Source organism: Eurypyga helias, unplaced genomic scaffold (assembly GCF_000690775.1).
Source record: "Eurypyga helias isolate BGI_N326 unplaced genomic scaffold, ASM69077v1 scaffold24340, whole genome shotgun sequence".
Taxonomy (NCBI): Eukaryota; Metazoa; Chordata; class Aves; order Eurypygiformes; family Eurypygidae; genus Eurypyga; species Eurypyga helias.
Window position 1 is genome coordinate 1 of NW_010225596.1, and position 14,759 is coordinate 14,759.

The following is a 14,759-nucleotide window of genomic DNA, read 5'->3' on the forward strand; positions in this document are numbered from 1 at the left end:
GTACAGGCAACCATATAAATCAGCATTTCCTTCATCATGTTGAGCAACACACAGCCCAAGACCATGGTGGGAGAAGGTTACTGACCTCAATCTGTTGAATGGCCTCTTCCCGCTGGCGGATGGCCTCCAGATCCTCTTCTGTAATTTCCGAGAGCAAGGCTTGATCCTGGCTCTGGTTCTGCCACGTGCCATCTCCTCCGTTAAAGATCTTCTCATCATCAGGTAGGTCAGAGAAGGGGGTCCTAGGGCTCTGCTGGGATGGGAGAATTGAAAGAAAGCAAAGGAAGTATAAATATTGTTCAGTTTTACATCGACTGCTTACGGGAAAAGAAAACAGTAATATAAAAGATTGTTTAAAATTGCATAAAAAGGTGAAGAAGACGAGTAAGTTATGTGAGAGGAAACATATCAAGTCTCGAAGGAAGTGTTATGACCTTAAGCCAGATCTCCTGAGCTGCATTTGAGTTCCAGCAACCAGCTTCGGTTTTCCAACAGTTCTGACCAGAACAAATCGTTTATGTGCATCTGTTTATGATAAGTTTACCTTGTCGATTTTCCTGCAAATTCTTACGGAATTAGATACCTTTCTCAGACAGACAGAAAGCCTATGTGTTTGCCTTGAAGACTTTCTCATCCCACCTGCAACATTCAACATAACAAAGGATGCTATCTTGTCTATTTATTAGATAAACTAAATAGAGCCAAAAAGGGGTAAAAGCCTTCAAGGAATGTGACGGCATAGTCATCAGTTTGAGCCACTCCCAGTTTCATGGTGTTCACTCCATGGGGCTGGCTTGAGTTTGCTGTCACATCAGATCCCATTTTCTAGGTACCTAAACATTTATACTGCTTTTAGGAGCTGTGGTTGTATTCAGACCCAGATTCAGAGTCTGTTCATCACCCAGCTGCACCTATGCTGCAGGCAGGAGGTCTTCTCCCCCCAGCCTTTAGCTCCTGTGTCTACAGAGATGTTGGGTTCAGTCTAGACTGGACTTGGAGAACCAACTGACACAAGGTTGGTTTGGGGAACCAGGAAGCTGAGCTCAAGTCCTAAACTGATGGGCACTGCTGAAGACTCTTACCCAACAACTGTATGAGTATTTAACTTCAGAAAATGCACATAGTCCTTTGAACTGGCCTTGGGCTCAGCTGTGACTCCTCATCTTAAGTTACAGTAAAACAGCAATCTAAGTGCTTTCAATGCTCTGAAGTTGAAATGGAAATCACTACATCACATTTTTGACCTCAATGTCCCCAAAGTCCCTGAAAGCTAGAGAAGAAAACAAGAACAAGAATTCCAGAGGACGTTAATTCCTCTACATCTGGGCTTATCTGAAACACAAACATCAGAGCTTTTCAACGAGATGTGTCTGAGAAATGAAGGGCTTTGGTGTTTTGCTGTGGTTAGGTTTTCAAAGATACTAAATGTCCTGAATTCTCACAGAGTGAACAGGGGGCAAGGCCATCGGGCAACTCACTGGAAGGGCACAGAAGGACTGTAGAACTGGAAGAACTGAGCATACTAGACTGTAAGTGGCAGTGGAAACAATGGCAAATCACAACAGCAAGAATAAGAAACCTAACCAAGCATGAATGAGGGAGGCAGGGGAATAAGATAAAAACAAAGAGGTCACTTATATGCTTTACCCTTGTTTGTTTTCTTTGAGATTTGCCTTGGATGAATTGTGAAGGAGGCATGGAATGTGTAATATTTAACTCTTACAGTCACATTCAGACACACTAGCTGTCTACAGTTTGAAGAATATCAGGCATCTGAAAACGCTTATTTAATTCTAACTCTTCTTTATTTCTTTAAAAATCATATAATTTCTGCATTTAGAAATTAATAAATTTAGTTAAATAATAGTTGCCTAAATCTAGACTTTGTCTTATGAAATTAATTCATATATTATTATAGCCATCATCTAGTTGCAGACAACGAAAATTATACATTGTGACGAAGAAAGTGGGGAGATGGCAGTAGAGGCATACAGAAATATCAGCAGTAGACAGTCAAGTACTTTTCAAAAACATAAACAGTAGATTAAAATCTTTGGTGTTAATGTCTTACATTTTTTCACCTTCTGCTTCCCTGGGATCTGTTATCTACAGAGAATGGGTGTGTTACAGGGAGGAAAACATCCTTTTAAATTAGGTTAAAAATTCATTTAGTCTTTAAAAGACACATTTTAATAGGATTAAGATACTCTGGGGGTGTTTTATTCACTAATTACTACATGCTTTGGACACAAAAGTTATCTTGTAGAGTGTTTCACTGCCAAAAGCATATATTATTGGACTCAAGGAAAAAAAAATAACCCCAGGGATATTCTAATGCTTTATTTATGGTGACAGAGGTGTACTCTCATCTTTACCAGTGGTCTAACTAGCACACGCAGGGGCAGTTATAGTGCCCAACGCCAAGCAGACTGGAAGAGCCCGAGAGTCTGCCCTCTGTAGACAAAGGAAAACAGTGATCTAATGAAATTCTTGTACTACGGCAACAGCAAGGGCACCGTGGCCCTAAATGCACATGAATGGACACTTTAAGCCCTGCTTTCCTACACAGATATGCATTTCAGTGGAAGACAGCAAATTTGAAAGTTATCAAACGTTTTCCTGTTCTGTTCTGATGTGGGTGCACAGGATTCACAGGAGAGCCAGCAGTACAGCAACCAACTCTTCAAATTATATTAGTCCATGTAATAACACAGTTTTATATGCTTAATCTTGGCCTGTGTCAACTCTATTTGTCATCCCCAGTTTAGAGTCCTGGTATCTGTAAATAACACGCTCCTCTCGACCAAAATAATCCAGACAGTGCAAGAGATGCTTCTCAGTCATCTCTTACAAAAGCTGGCTATTCATGTGTTTAAATAGATAATGGTCCAGACAGATGTTTTTCTCTAAACAAAACAGTGGTTTAAGTTAATTTTAGAGATGCTGAAGGCAATTACATGAGTTTGTGTCCTTAACATCTTCTGAGAAAACCCAACCGCGGCTGCTGAATGAGTGAGTAAATCAGGAAACAACGGGATGCAGAGGGGTTTAAATTCCATTTCAGACATAAAAATGTCTCTATAGTAAACTTCCATATAGTCAGCATGACCTGCTGTCAGGATAGGTATGGCAGCTGGCTGTGCTAGCAAATTAAAAGTGATTTTGTTTGTTGATGGCACAGTGCCCCTCATTTCTGTGATAAAGCGAACAAATCCTGGGTTTGAAAGTGTGAAGAAACCTAATGACTTTTAATACTTCTGACTGAAAACTGCATATAGCTGGGTTTATCACTGCTTTTTGTTCCCTTTGGAGTTGTGCTCATTGCCACGTCTGACAAAATATTTTATTTATAGCAAGAAAACATGATGGAGGGCACTCACTGATCCTCCACAGACAATGCCCTGCAAAGGGCCATAACTCCCTATACAGGCATTTCCACATTAAATTTGATGTAGTGCCAAATTTTATGCCCTGTGAATCTCTATGTAATTTTCTGTTGGATTTCCTTTCATAAATTGTTAATTGGATGCGTTTGAAGTTTTTCTTTTGTTGAAATTTGCCTGTGGCAGATTTTTGTCAAGATGTATCTATAAACCAAACTCTGCCTGTGAAAAAAACGATAGGAGAAAATAAGTTGAGTATATCTGATATGCTCAGTAGTTCTTTTAAAACTAAATTCTTATGACTGAGGGTCATACTATGCTGTTATTCATCATATCTGAAAAATTATGCCTAGGCACAACATTTTTTCTGTTGGATAAGATCTTTCCACTGGGATAAAATCGTTGCTGCTTACAACTACATTTTTTAATCAGATTTATTCTACCAATGGGGAGATGCTATATGCAGCTGCCAGTAGAGAAAAGGGGGGAAAAAACATTTTATCTGGATGGTGACAACTTCTGGCAGTATCTGTACTTTACCAGCAATAAAATCTTTGCATCAGAAGCTGGATGTCTGAGACCCCTCCAGAGATGACCCTCTCCTACCCCTGTTTCTGCCTCACTCCCCATTTGTATATTAGAGGGGACAGAAGAGGAGCATTAACACACACAATTTCTTCTCCTTGTATACAGCAATATCACAAGTTTTACAATAAATGTCACATAAAATCACCAAGCAAGGGTCTGAAATGACCTCTATTCTAGTTCTCATGTTGTCTTTATTCCACCCAGTAGCAGAAATCTAACACGAATCCCACACAGTAAAACATCAACCAGCCTTCATGGTTCGTCTTCGGTTAGGGAACCTCCTCTAAGAGTAAGATGTGTGCTGGTACCACCTCTACACCTTTAACAATACCATTTCTGATTGCTCATTACAAAACTGTTCCCTTATCAGAAATCAAGGACATGAAATGTTGACTGGAGATGTGGCTGGCTCTTACTGCCAGTGAAACGTTTAGTGATTTCAAAGGAAAATTTCTTTTCCACACCTCAGCAAAACGTGAAGATATAGACAAAAATTCTGAGAGAGATGGTGACTGCAATGAGATGGTCCTCTCACAGTCTGTCCAAAAAGAACTGTGAAAGTTGATGTAAATAATTAAGATTTATTTGAGGTGAATTTAAGACCCTGTCCACTAGATGAATGACACACTACAGGGTCAGGAGGATTAAGGGCTGAGAGGAGACTCACACATTTCTACCTTCAACTTTGGCATGAAGGAGGTTGAAGAGGAGACTTCATTGAGTTCAGTGCCTGAAATTAGACAGTGTGAACCCGTTTCTACACCATCTCCAGCCACTCTGACTTCAACCAGGACCTGTGTCCTGGTGAGAAGGGTTTAATTGCTGACTGTGCAAAAATATAGGAAGAGGATAGCAAGTGAGTATGCTAGGATAGATGTGACAGAGCTGTTGGTGCCATCAAAGTGGGGAAGTTGGGTCTCCTAACTGGACTGAAAAGCTAATTCTAGAGAATGAGAAGGAACAAAAGTTTTTTCTTTTTTACTATTTCTCCACTCATATGCACATTTCAAGCAGTTAGAGCTGTCCTCATCATCACCTGGTTGCAAGACACTTGAGACTGAAAGTTGTCTCCTAGATCATCCTGCAAAGTCTTGGAGTCAGTCTGGCAAGTGGCTCTATTTCACAGCACCACTTCTCTTAGCTCAAACCCAACCCAAACCAGAAAATAACCTGCCTGTGATATGCACAGCGCAGCCCACAGATTCACTGCTTACCTCCACGTTTATATGAGCACAGGTGAAAGAAGTCTCACATAGGCTAATTCTGTACTGCATGCTGCAGGTTGCTCCAAGGAAATCTTCTGCAACCGTGAAAGCAGAGTCTTACGCGTCTCGGGTAGAAAACCAAGGAAGGGTGCTCTGTCTTCTCCAATCTCGAGAAGCTTCCTGCACCTCTAGCTGGGCTATGGCCAGCTCAAGCAGTAATCAACACACCTCCCACATCTCCTACAAACGATCACATCTCCTTGGGTAACATTTTGGCTCTGGCTTTCACACAAAATGCAAATGCAGAGATGTTTATCTCCTGCTTTATAGTATGTATAGACATATAAACAGCCAGGCTACACTTTATGAGGATATCCTATTCTCACTAGCATCCAGGCTTAGAGATTCACATTTTATTGCATGTAGAATAATGAGGCCAGAGTGCCTGCATTAAAGATCAATAAAATACTTTACATGGAGGGCAACTGTGCAGAATGCTGCCTGCCTGCCTGCGCCTGACACGTTTTTAATAACACACCGGCACTGCAAGCTGTCTGGGACAAGAATGGCATGGAACAGTCCGTTTGGCCTGCCCATCTACGATGTACATCTAGGTTAAGACAACTGATAAATCGGATTAGATGATCTTTCTCAAACCACCCTTCCCAAACAACTAACTTTGCAGACTCAATGAGATTTAGAGCTGTATCTTGCCAAGCAAAAGCCCAAAGCAATTACAGGTAGAAAGGCCTCAGGCAGGCACAGAACAAGCAGCCTGGGACTTCTAAATCTTTTACAGCCGTGAAATAGTGATATTACAACTTTGCATTATCTTTCACACAGAAGATTGCAGCAGTGATTGGTAAGCTGAGCTCTGTTATCATAGGAGAGGAGCTTCCCACAACAAGGGAGGAAGAAACTCAATCACCAATTAACCACTTCTTGTTCTTCCCTTTCACTCAGATGTTGAGCACATTTAAAACGACCATAACAACTTTTAAGTGGGATATTTTCAATCCTTCCTGCATACATCACTAACATGGGCAAATACAGAAATGCATTCAGCATTTTCTTCAAGTTATGTAAATTTGATTACACCAATGTAGCATGAGAAAAAACAGCATGGGAAAATTAGCATAAAGGGAAGAGTTGAAGTGCATTTTTATTTAAATTAACTAGAATCTCTCATGTGTTTCTATCTTCACTCTTGATCAAGTTGTTTACTTTTGAATTATGTGAACCTGAAATTATGAAAATCACCATTTCTACCAGCTTCCTGCTACAGAATCTGCAAGAAATTACTAGTTTTAGGGAAAATGTAATAGCAACAAGTATTTGCCTAGTTGCCTTTTCAGCATTTATAAATTTAATCGTTCAAGTCTCTGCAGTAATGAAGACTAAGAAAACCCATTTAGTTTCCTGGAACTAGAAGAGACTTAGTAAGAGTACCTAGTTCATACCTCCTACTGTTTTCTTCTACTTTATTTTTCCTTCAAGACTTTATTACTTCACCAAATTCATTCAGAGCAATCCTGACCTCATCACCTAGGGCTGCTCTAGTTCAGAGTCGATCTTACTGTACTCAGGGTGAGAGAATTAAATGACATGTCTGTGGTAGATGAAGAAAAAGAACATAAGCCAGGGGCCTGAGGTTTAGCTCTCTGATAACCAAAGTGCTTTTAAGAAGCACAGTGTATTTTCACCCCAAGGTGAAGACCAAATTTAGGAGGAACGCCCTTCCTACCAGGCTTCGACGGTGGGGCTAACACTGATATTTTGCTCATGGAGAACATCAGCTTCTACGGCGAACTATGGCTGATCATGAGGGATACATTTTGCCATGTATTTTCACTCTGAATAATTCTTGGAAATGCCCCATAAGGGAAGGAAGGGGCAGTTTGTCCTCTTCTTTCCTGTCCTCCTCTTTTTTTTTCTCTTGATTTGGCAACTTTAGGTACCATGCAAATAGATGGTGCTGTGACGATGTGAGTGAAATGAAACAGCAACAGTGTAGAGGGGTATAAATTTCCCCTGACTGTGATCTAACATCCTTTTCCTTTCAAACCCATTTCACTGAATGACTTAAGTCTGGTTACACATGTCTGCACCCATCCTTCTCAAAGGAGAAGGATGTGCTATCAATAGCTTCAGGTGGCATCTCTATACATGCAAAGCCAGTGGACAAATGTTCTTTTAAGATTGTCATGAAGGACAGCATTCATTGGTATTTTTACATCACATCACATTTCTAAAGCTGTTCCTGCCCTTTCCTAGCTGTCGGAATTATATTCTCATAATTCTCCGTCTCTGCACAACTCTGCTGCTGGCACCGTGTTTTGGCTGGCACTGTTGGCTGAGAGCTGCACTGTACATGGTCCCTGGATCCTGATGCTAGGCAGAAAGCTCCCCTGCTTTCAGCTCCCTCGCTAAATGAACATCTGTAGCACCCAGCCTTTGTGTAAATGGACCACGCTTGCAAGAGCTCACAGTCACATCAAGACTGTCTAGAAAGGACTGTGTTGTCTCTGCGTCCTGACGTATGTGCCGCACAGCTGGTGAACAGGTTCCTGCTGGAAAGGCAAACAAGAAGGAGAATGAGTCACTGGATCACTCGTTAACACCTGTCTAGTGGGGGAAAAAAAAAAGTGACATGTCTTTTTCCTGGGTTCACATGGAGGCGAGAGCCAAACTCAGCTTGATTTCTTGCAGCAGAGACAACCCCTAGCACAGGCACAGTGCCACTGTGTAGTGTGGAGCACTGGAAAAGAAGGAAGATGCTGGAAATAAAAAGTATGTCTTTCTTCTTCAACAAGTTGACTGCCCTTGTACTACATGGAAGGGATGAAAACGAGCAGATTTACTGAATCCTAGTAGCTGCTATGCAGAATGGAGCTTTTGAATTTGCATATTAGTGGCAAAACCAGGGTATATTTTTACACGATGTATTTTGGAGGAGAGTCACTCCTGTTAATGCTCACCTCTTTAGGGTTTTTTTGAGTGTTCAGCGATTTTATTCAGAAACATGGTTGACTCTCACAAAACCTTTTTGGCAGCAATCTTTTAATCTCCTTTCTCTACTGGAAGTTGGCAGGGTTTCAGTGAACTGCTTCTTGTCCAAGCAAATGTTCACAGCCTGGTGTTGAGGAACGATCCCTTTTAGTAACTGGTCCACAAAACATTTCACAGCATGTGCTAGTTTTGGTTAGGATACAGTTAATTTTCCTCACAGTGACTAGTATAAGGCAATGTTTTGGATTTGTGCTGAGAAGAATGTTGATAACATACTCATGTTCTTAGCTGTTGCCAAGCAATGCTTACATTAAGCCAAGGACTTTTTCAGTTTCTCATGCTGCACCTGTGTTCCAGCTTGTTGTCTACAAGAAGATGGGAGGGGACAGAGTCAGGACAGCTTCCCAAAACGGACCAAAGGGACATTTCGTTCCATAAAATGTCATGTACAGCAAGTACAGAGTGGGCTGGGGCTCACACTCTCTCTCTCAGTCTCAGTCTGACTCTTGGGATCTCTGGCTCTGGCTCTCGTTACTCAGGGACTGCTGGGTGTCAGTTGGCGGGTGGTGAGCAATTGTATAATTTGCTTTATTTTCCATTATTTTCATTACATATTAGTAGTAGTAATATTAGTATTATTATCATTCTTAGTATTATTCGTATTACTATTTTATTTAATTCATTTTCAATTATTAAATTGTTCTTATGTCAACCAATGAGTTTCCTTGTCTTTTCCTCCAATTCTCCTCCCCATCCCAGAGAGGGAGGGGGAAGGTAAGAGAGTGTCTGTGTGGTGCCTGGTTGCTGGCTGAGGTTAAACCATAACACAAATTGTCTGCGTGCAGAATACTGCAGCTAATGCCCAAAAGCCTGATCCCAAATTGGGACAAAAATCAGAGTTAGCTTCTCACCACCAATCTGTAACAGCATCACTGAGCTTTGTGAGGGTAGATGGTCAGTTGATGAGGATGGGGACACAAGACAAGGCTTCTGCCTCTCTGTGAGAATGGGATCCCTCTTTGTGGGAGGAGAAAAGTGGGGCCTGAGCTTGCCACAGCAGGATGGGGCAACACCCATTTACCCCAGCACAGCTTCTGGCGCCATTCACAGAAAAGCCCAGCTCAAATGATGCCTAACATTGTACTGAGAAAACAGCGAGATGCTGCAGCACAAAAATTACTAGATCTGCACTGGGACAACGACAGTGCTCGCACAGGCAAACATATCCTGTCTTCATTTACAGTCTTTCCTCAGCAGACTTCTATTATCCATCAGATTTCACCATCAAGGTGAAAGAATCAAGAACATAAATACTCTGTCTTCTACCACAAAGGATGCTGAGCCCTTTGTTCCAGTTTACAGTGAACTTTTTTCAGCACTAACTCAGAAAAAATCAGGAGGGTTATCACAGACTGGTAACCTGAAGATAAAGTCAAAGTGATTTACTCAAAATGATCAAGAAAAAGAGCCATAGCCAGGCAGAGTCAATCTGAGTAATTAACTGGTGACTCCCATGTGGTATCTCCACCTGAGAAAGCAACCTCTCAACAGAGAAAAAATCAAGTGAGTGGAGTCTAGGGCAGAATTTGTCCTATCTGAAACAGCCACTCCAAGCAAGGGTGAAGTCAGCAGCACACACTTCATGTCATGGCATCAGCAGAGAAACCAAACAGATCAAAACCAGCAAAGTTTAACAAGAAAGTGACTTTGACAGACCCTTCGTATGTGCACAGCAGTGATGGGAGAAGAGGGAACAAAAGTTATTGTTTCCTCAAGGCCATGTAACCCTTTTTTTTTTTTTTTAAATTACCTGTAAAGTTGCTACAATAAAGCATATTGTTCCAGGTCTGATTGCAGGGAGCTGCTTATTAGGTATTAAACTAATACAGTATACAAAACTTCAATGGTTTTTATCTTCAGGACATTTTTGTTTTTAATTAAAATACAAAACAAAAGTAATACAAATGTTTATAAGATACAGAATGACAGACACTTGCAGTGAAACGACAGACGCCAACTGAATTGAAATGAAAATGTAGAAAATCTAATTTGGGACTATCTATCAGCACTGCTATACAACAGGCTGTCATGGATCAGTGACACGATCTGGGGTCAACCTCTGGTGAACCCATTCACAACGGCCAGACAGCACGCAAAGCGCTCGCCCTGCCTTCTCTTTGTTATACCTACGATGAAAACTTTCCATATCTAGGGGGATCTAATTAGACTGAGCTTTTTGACCAGAACTGGCCAGAACTGAAGTTGTCGTGAGCATCTCAAATAAAACAAGATTTAGGAAAACCAAGACACCATGAAGATGATGGAGGAGGCAATCCTTAACGAAGAGTAGATAATTATGTTGGGCTACTTCCCAACACAGGTAGTGTGGAAGATTTGCCTGCCTTTTTTCTAGGACATCTTTTTAGATTATTTAACACAGGATAAATCCAGGGAAGTCATCCTTGCATGGAGTTTTTTGTGAAAGTCCTTTACCTCACATCAGCTATACATGCAAGAAACTTTAAAAACAGGTGGATGAATATTTCCTCACTGGTTTTACTAGAGATGGACTTGGGAACAATCACAAGCCCCATCTTGTTAGGAAAGTCATGAAGACAACCCCAACACAGCTTGAGTGGGTTACGTTTTCAGCCAGCTCAGCTGGATCTGGAAGAGCACATCTGTCTGTGCTTATTATAGATGTTCTGCTGTTCCTCTTGGGTCAAGAAAATAACAGAGGCCAGAAAAGCACAGTCTTTATGGGCTTTTCCTTAAACTTGGGAAACAAAATAGGGCTTAGGGATCATCAATCAAGAATTGCTTAGGGAGCAAGTTCCTTGGTCTCTTTTAAGTGACATATCTGCTCAAGTTAACAAGGTGTGTGATGAAAGTATATAACCTAACAAAATTCTCCCTGTGTTTCCTACCGAACTTTCTTTTTTTTTTTTTTTTTTTTTCCCTCCAAACACTATATGTTTCAGCTCATGGGACACAATCATCCCTTTGGCAGTGCTGGAGGAAAGGAGGATACTTGGAATTCAGCATTCGACTCTAGCAGTTACATTCTTAAGTGTATAATTATGGCACAGCACTGCACAGCCGGGGCTATTTACACAGGGACTTTTGCAATCAAAAGGTCTGTAGCATTTGTTCCTAAAACAATACATTCAGTGAAATAAAGATAACACTTTCAATTAAATTGGTGAAATGGTTGCTATCCCTCTAAGAGTGCTTCCTCTAGAGTCCAGAAACATCAAAGAGGACTTTTTCCCATTCCTCCTACCTGTCCTAGACACATCCATTCAGGAGAGGATGAGTCTGGCTCTTTCTCCTGAGCAATCATAGTCCCTGTCTAACATAGTTTATTCTCCCAACCTGTAAATAACCTTAAAAAAAGTTCAAATGAAGGGATGCTTACCCTGATTTTCTGTGTGCTGCAACATCAAGGAGTAACACAGATCTGAGGACCAAATGGAAATATTTAACAACCAGTCATCTCAAGAAAAATGAAGAGTGACAACTTGAATTAAAAGTCAAATGAAGTCAGGATATTTACTGGTCTAAAGAAAAACATAACAACAGCAGAAAGAAAATATTTTTCCTCAAGAACAGTATCTACTTATTACAGGTCTAGAGAATATCGTCAGGAAGAGAAATTAAAGATATTAGGGAAATTTAGTCACAGATGCATGTTTGTGACCAAAATGCTTGCCAATGAAATAATGAAAATGGGAAGCGTAAACATTGCTAAAGGGAAGAAGATCTTGTTTCTGAATTAGTTTGTCCGGGGAGAATTAAATAGGAAGAATTTGGCAGTTTGCTAATTTATCCCATATGAGTTCTTTACAGGACAAGATGAAGTGAATTTTACCTTCCAAAGAGTGACAAGAAGTAGGAAGTGTCAGCAAAGGAAAGCGATGCAGACCAGCTTTATTACCCTCATGTGCTCCATGCTGTCTCTGTGATATAAGTTTACAGAGATGCTAACCTTTCTTTAGCTCAAGCGTTCGGTCCCATCCTGCATGATTAGCATACAGGCTTGATGAAGGCTTTCATGAGGATTGAAAAGCTACCTAAAATATTTGCAAAATAAAACACTCAGGGAAATGATTAAGATAAAAAATGCTGAAAGGTTTTCAGCTCAGCACCTCCGGAATGTGAGACGTAACAAAATTATCTAAAATCAGTGCGTTTTTCCAGTGAACATCAGGACAATCTCTTAACTGTGTCAGAGGCAGGAGAGGCCACAGATAAATATTCAGATAATTTCTACCACACATTTTTATAGGACCATTATTATTATTTATTTTACTTATGTTTTAACTGTACTATTGACTTTTCAAACTAATGGGGCATTAACCATCCACACAACTGTTCTTTATTAGCTTTAGCACTTCACCTACATGTTTCTTTCCTAACATCAGGCCATTCTGACTTCTATCATTTAACTCGGCAAATAATTCACCTCCTCTTCATTTATATTTTCACCTTGAAAGTATTTATAGACTGTAATCATCTCTCTATTGATACTTTCTTCTAGACTACTTAATTTAGCTCCCTCATTTTATCATCTGATGTTTATAGACTATACCTCGTTATTTTACTTTCCCTGTTTGTATTCTTTTTTATTCTCTCTGTAATACCAATACCCTTCCCAAGACATTAACTCCAAGACTTCATTGCTTGTGACATAAAAATACATTTCTGTTAGAAACTTTCGCCCAAAAACAGGAGAAATTTTGTCACATGTTAAAATCTACCCTGAAAACTGCTGTATGGGGCTTTGCTTGGTTGATTGGTTGCCTCTTGGTAATTTTCCTAACTATTGGACCTCGTCTCAAAGGTCTCAAATCTGGATACTTTCTATTCCTACAGTAATAAAGGAGAAATGAGCAGATACTGCAAGGTTAGGACACACTCCCTGAATTAAAATCATATTTCACTCCCCAAAATAGACCACTGGCTCGAAACACACACTGGAATAGGATCCTCTCAGCAGAAAGACAACAGCTCCCTGCTCCTTCTTTGAAGCCTAGATTACACCTCAAGTGTCATAATGCCTTATGAAATAACTACTTATTACTTAACATGCTCTCCTCTTTTTACTTACTCTTATTGAAAATCAGGACATACAGCCTCAGCAATGAGCTGCTCCAGGTCATACAGCACACGCGTGCACACAGTGCTGCACAGCGTTTTCTAGTGTGTAAAATATTGTTCCTCGGTGCTCATTTGTGTGTGTAGAGATATGGTTTTTATCACATAACCAACGACTTTTCACTGCACAAGGAGCTCCTCACTAACACATATGGATGTGCTCATGGGGGCAGGCATGCAACTATTGGCACTGTCCCCTCTCTCTGTCCAAGGAGCCATGAATGTTTGGGGGACAAAGGGATTACAGTGAATGACAGGAAGGGTGTTCGCAAGGAATTTGTGTTTTTCTGTTCCTTGTCTATGCAAAATAGCGAAGAGGGTTTTCCCAGCAGGTAATTCAACCTAACAAAGTTGTGCCCCTGCTTCATTGTTTTTGCCTTTTCTCCACTGACATTCTAAGAAGCTATATACCCCGTCCAGAAAAATAGTGGATGCCCCATTCGTGGGTGTCTTCCAGGCAGGCTGGACAAGGCTTTGAGTAACCTGGTCTAGTGGAAGGTGTCCCTGCCCATGGCAGGGGGGTTGGAACTAGATGATCCTTAAGGTCCCTTCTAACCTAAAACCACTCTGTGATTCTGTGATTCTATACATTGCTAATAGAGCCAAGGAGCTACATACTGTTAACAGATACCTAAAGTTAGATGCCCGTCTGTCCTATCAAGTATCAAATGTCCCATTCGATGCACTGTGAAGAAGAAGGACAAATTAAGCAGATGGTTCAGGACTGGAGGTATAAACACGTAGGTGGGATACCTCTTAATTTGGGATATTTGCACAGTAGATACCTTTCTTTGAACTCATCAGCCAAACCAAACTGCCAGAAATCCACCTCACCAAGCTTTACATACTCGTACTGGAAGCACTGACCTCCAACCCCCTTATTAAGACTCCCATTATATTCAGTGGAGATATGGTCAATAAAGTCAATGAAGATAAGAGCCCTATTCTCCAGATTAAAAAGATTGACAGCTATTTAACATGAGATTGTGTTGTAGACTATAAAGGGAGCCTTGTCAGGCTCAGAAGCAGTCCTGAACTTGACAATGCCAAATGTGGCCAAAGGAGAGTATGGGGAAAAAAAACAAGCAAACAAAACAATACAAAAAGCCCACCAAACCCCCCACAGACAATATATATATATATATATATTTTTCCCCCTAGAGAACAATTCAGCCTACTTAGTTCAGATGAGTGCATCAAGAAGTGTCTTTTTATCTCCCCTGACTGTAGAAAGTCTTCTTGTCTTCAGAGGTAGAAATTTATGTTATGAAAATATTAACAGAGATTCCTTCAACATGGATGGTTTGAGATCCCACTAGATTTATCCAGTACTGGATGAGGACAGTGAGGCAAGACAGATCTGTGGTGGTGCCTGAGAACCTGCCTGGATTTCCTTTACATGGATAAATCCTGTCTT

The 14,759-nt window shown here is 40.7% G+C and overlaps 1 protein-coding gene across 1 annotated transcript in view; it reads right to left on the reverse strand.

Moving 5' to 3' along the window:
* Positions 1-85: 85 nt before the first annotated feature.
* Positions 86-14,759, reverse strand: part of TSNARE1 (t-SNARE domain containing 1) — a gene marked incomplete at both ends in the record, with an annotated part of 39,127 nt that continues 24,453 nt past the window's right edge. The window contains one exon of the mRNA XM_010150041.1: positions 86-253. Within this exon, the coding sequence (XP_010148343.1) occupies positions 86-253 (168 nt within the window). The remainder of the gene's footprint in view (positions 254-14,759) is intronic.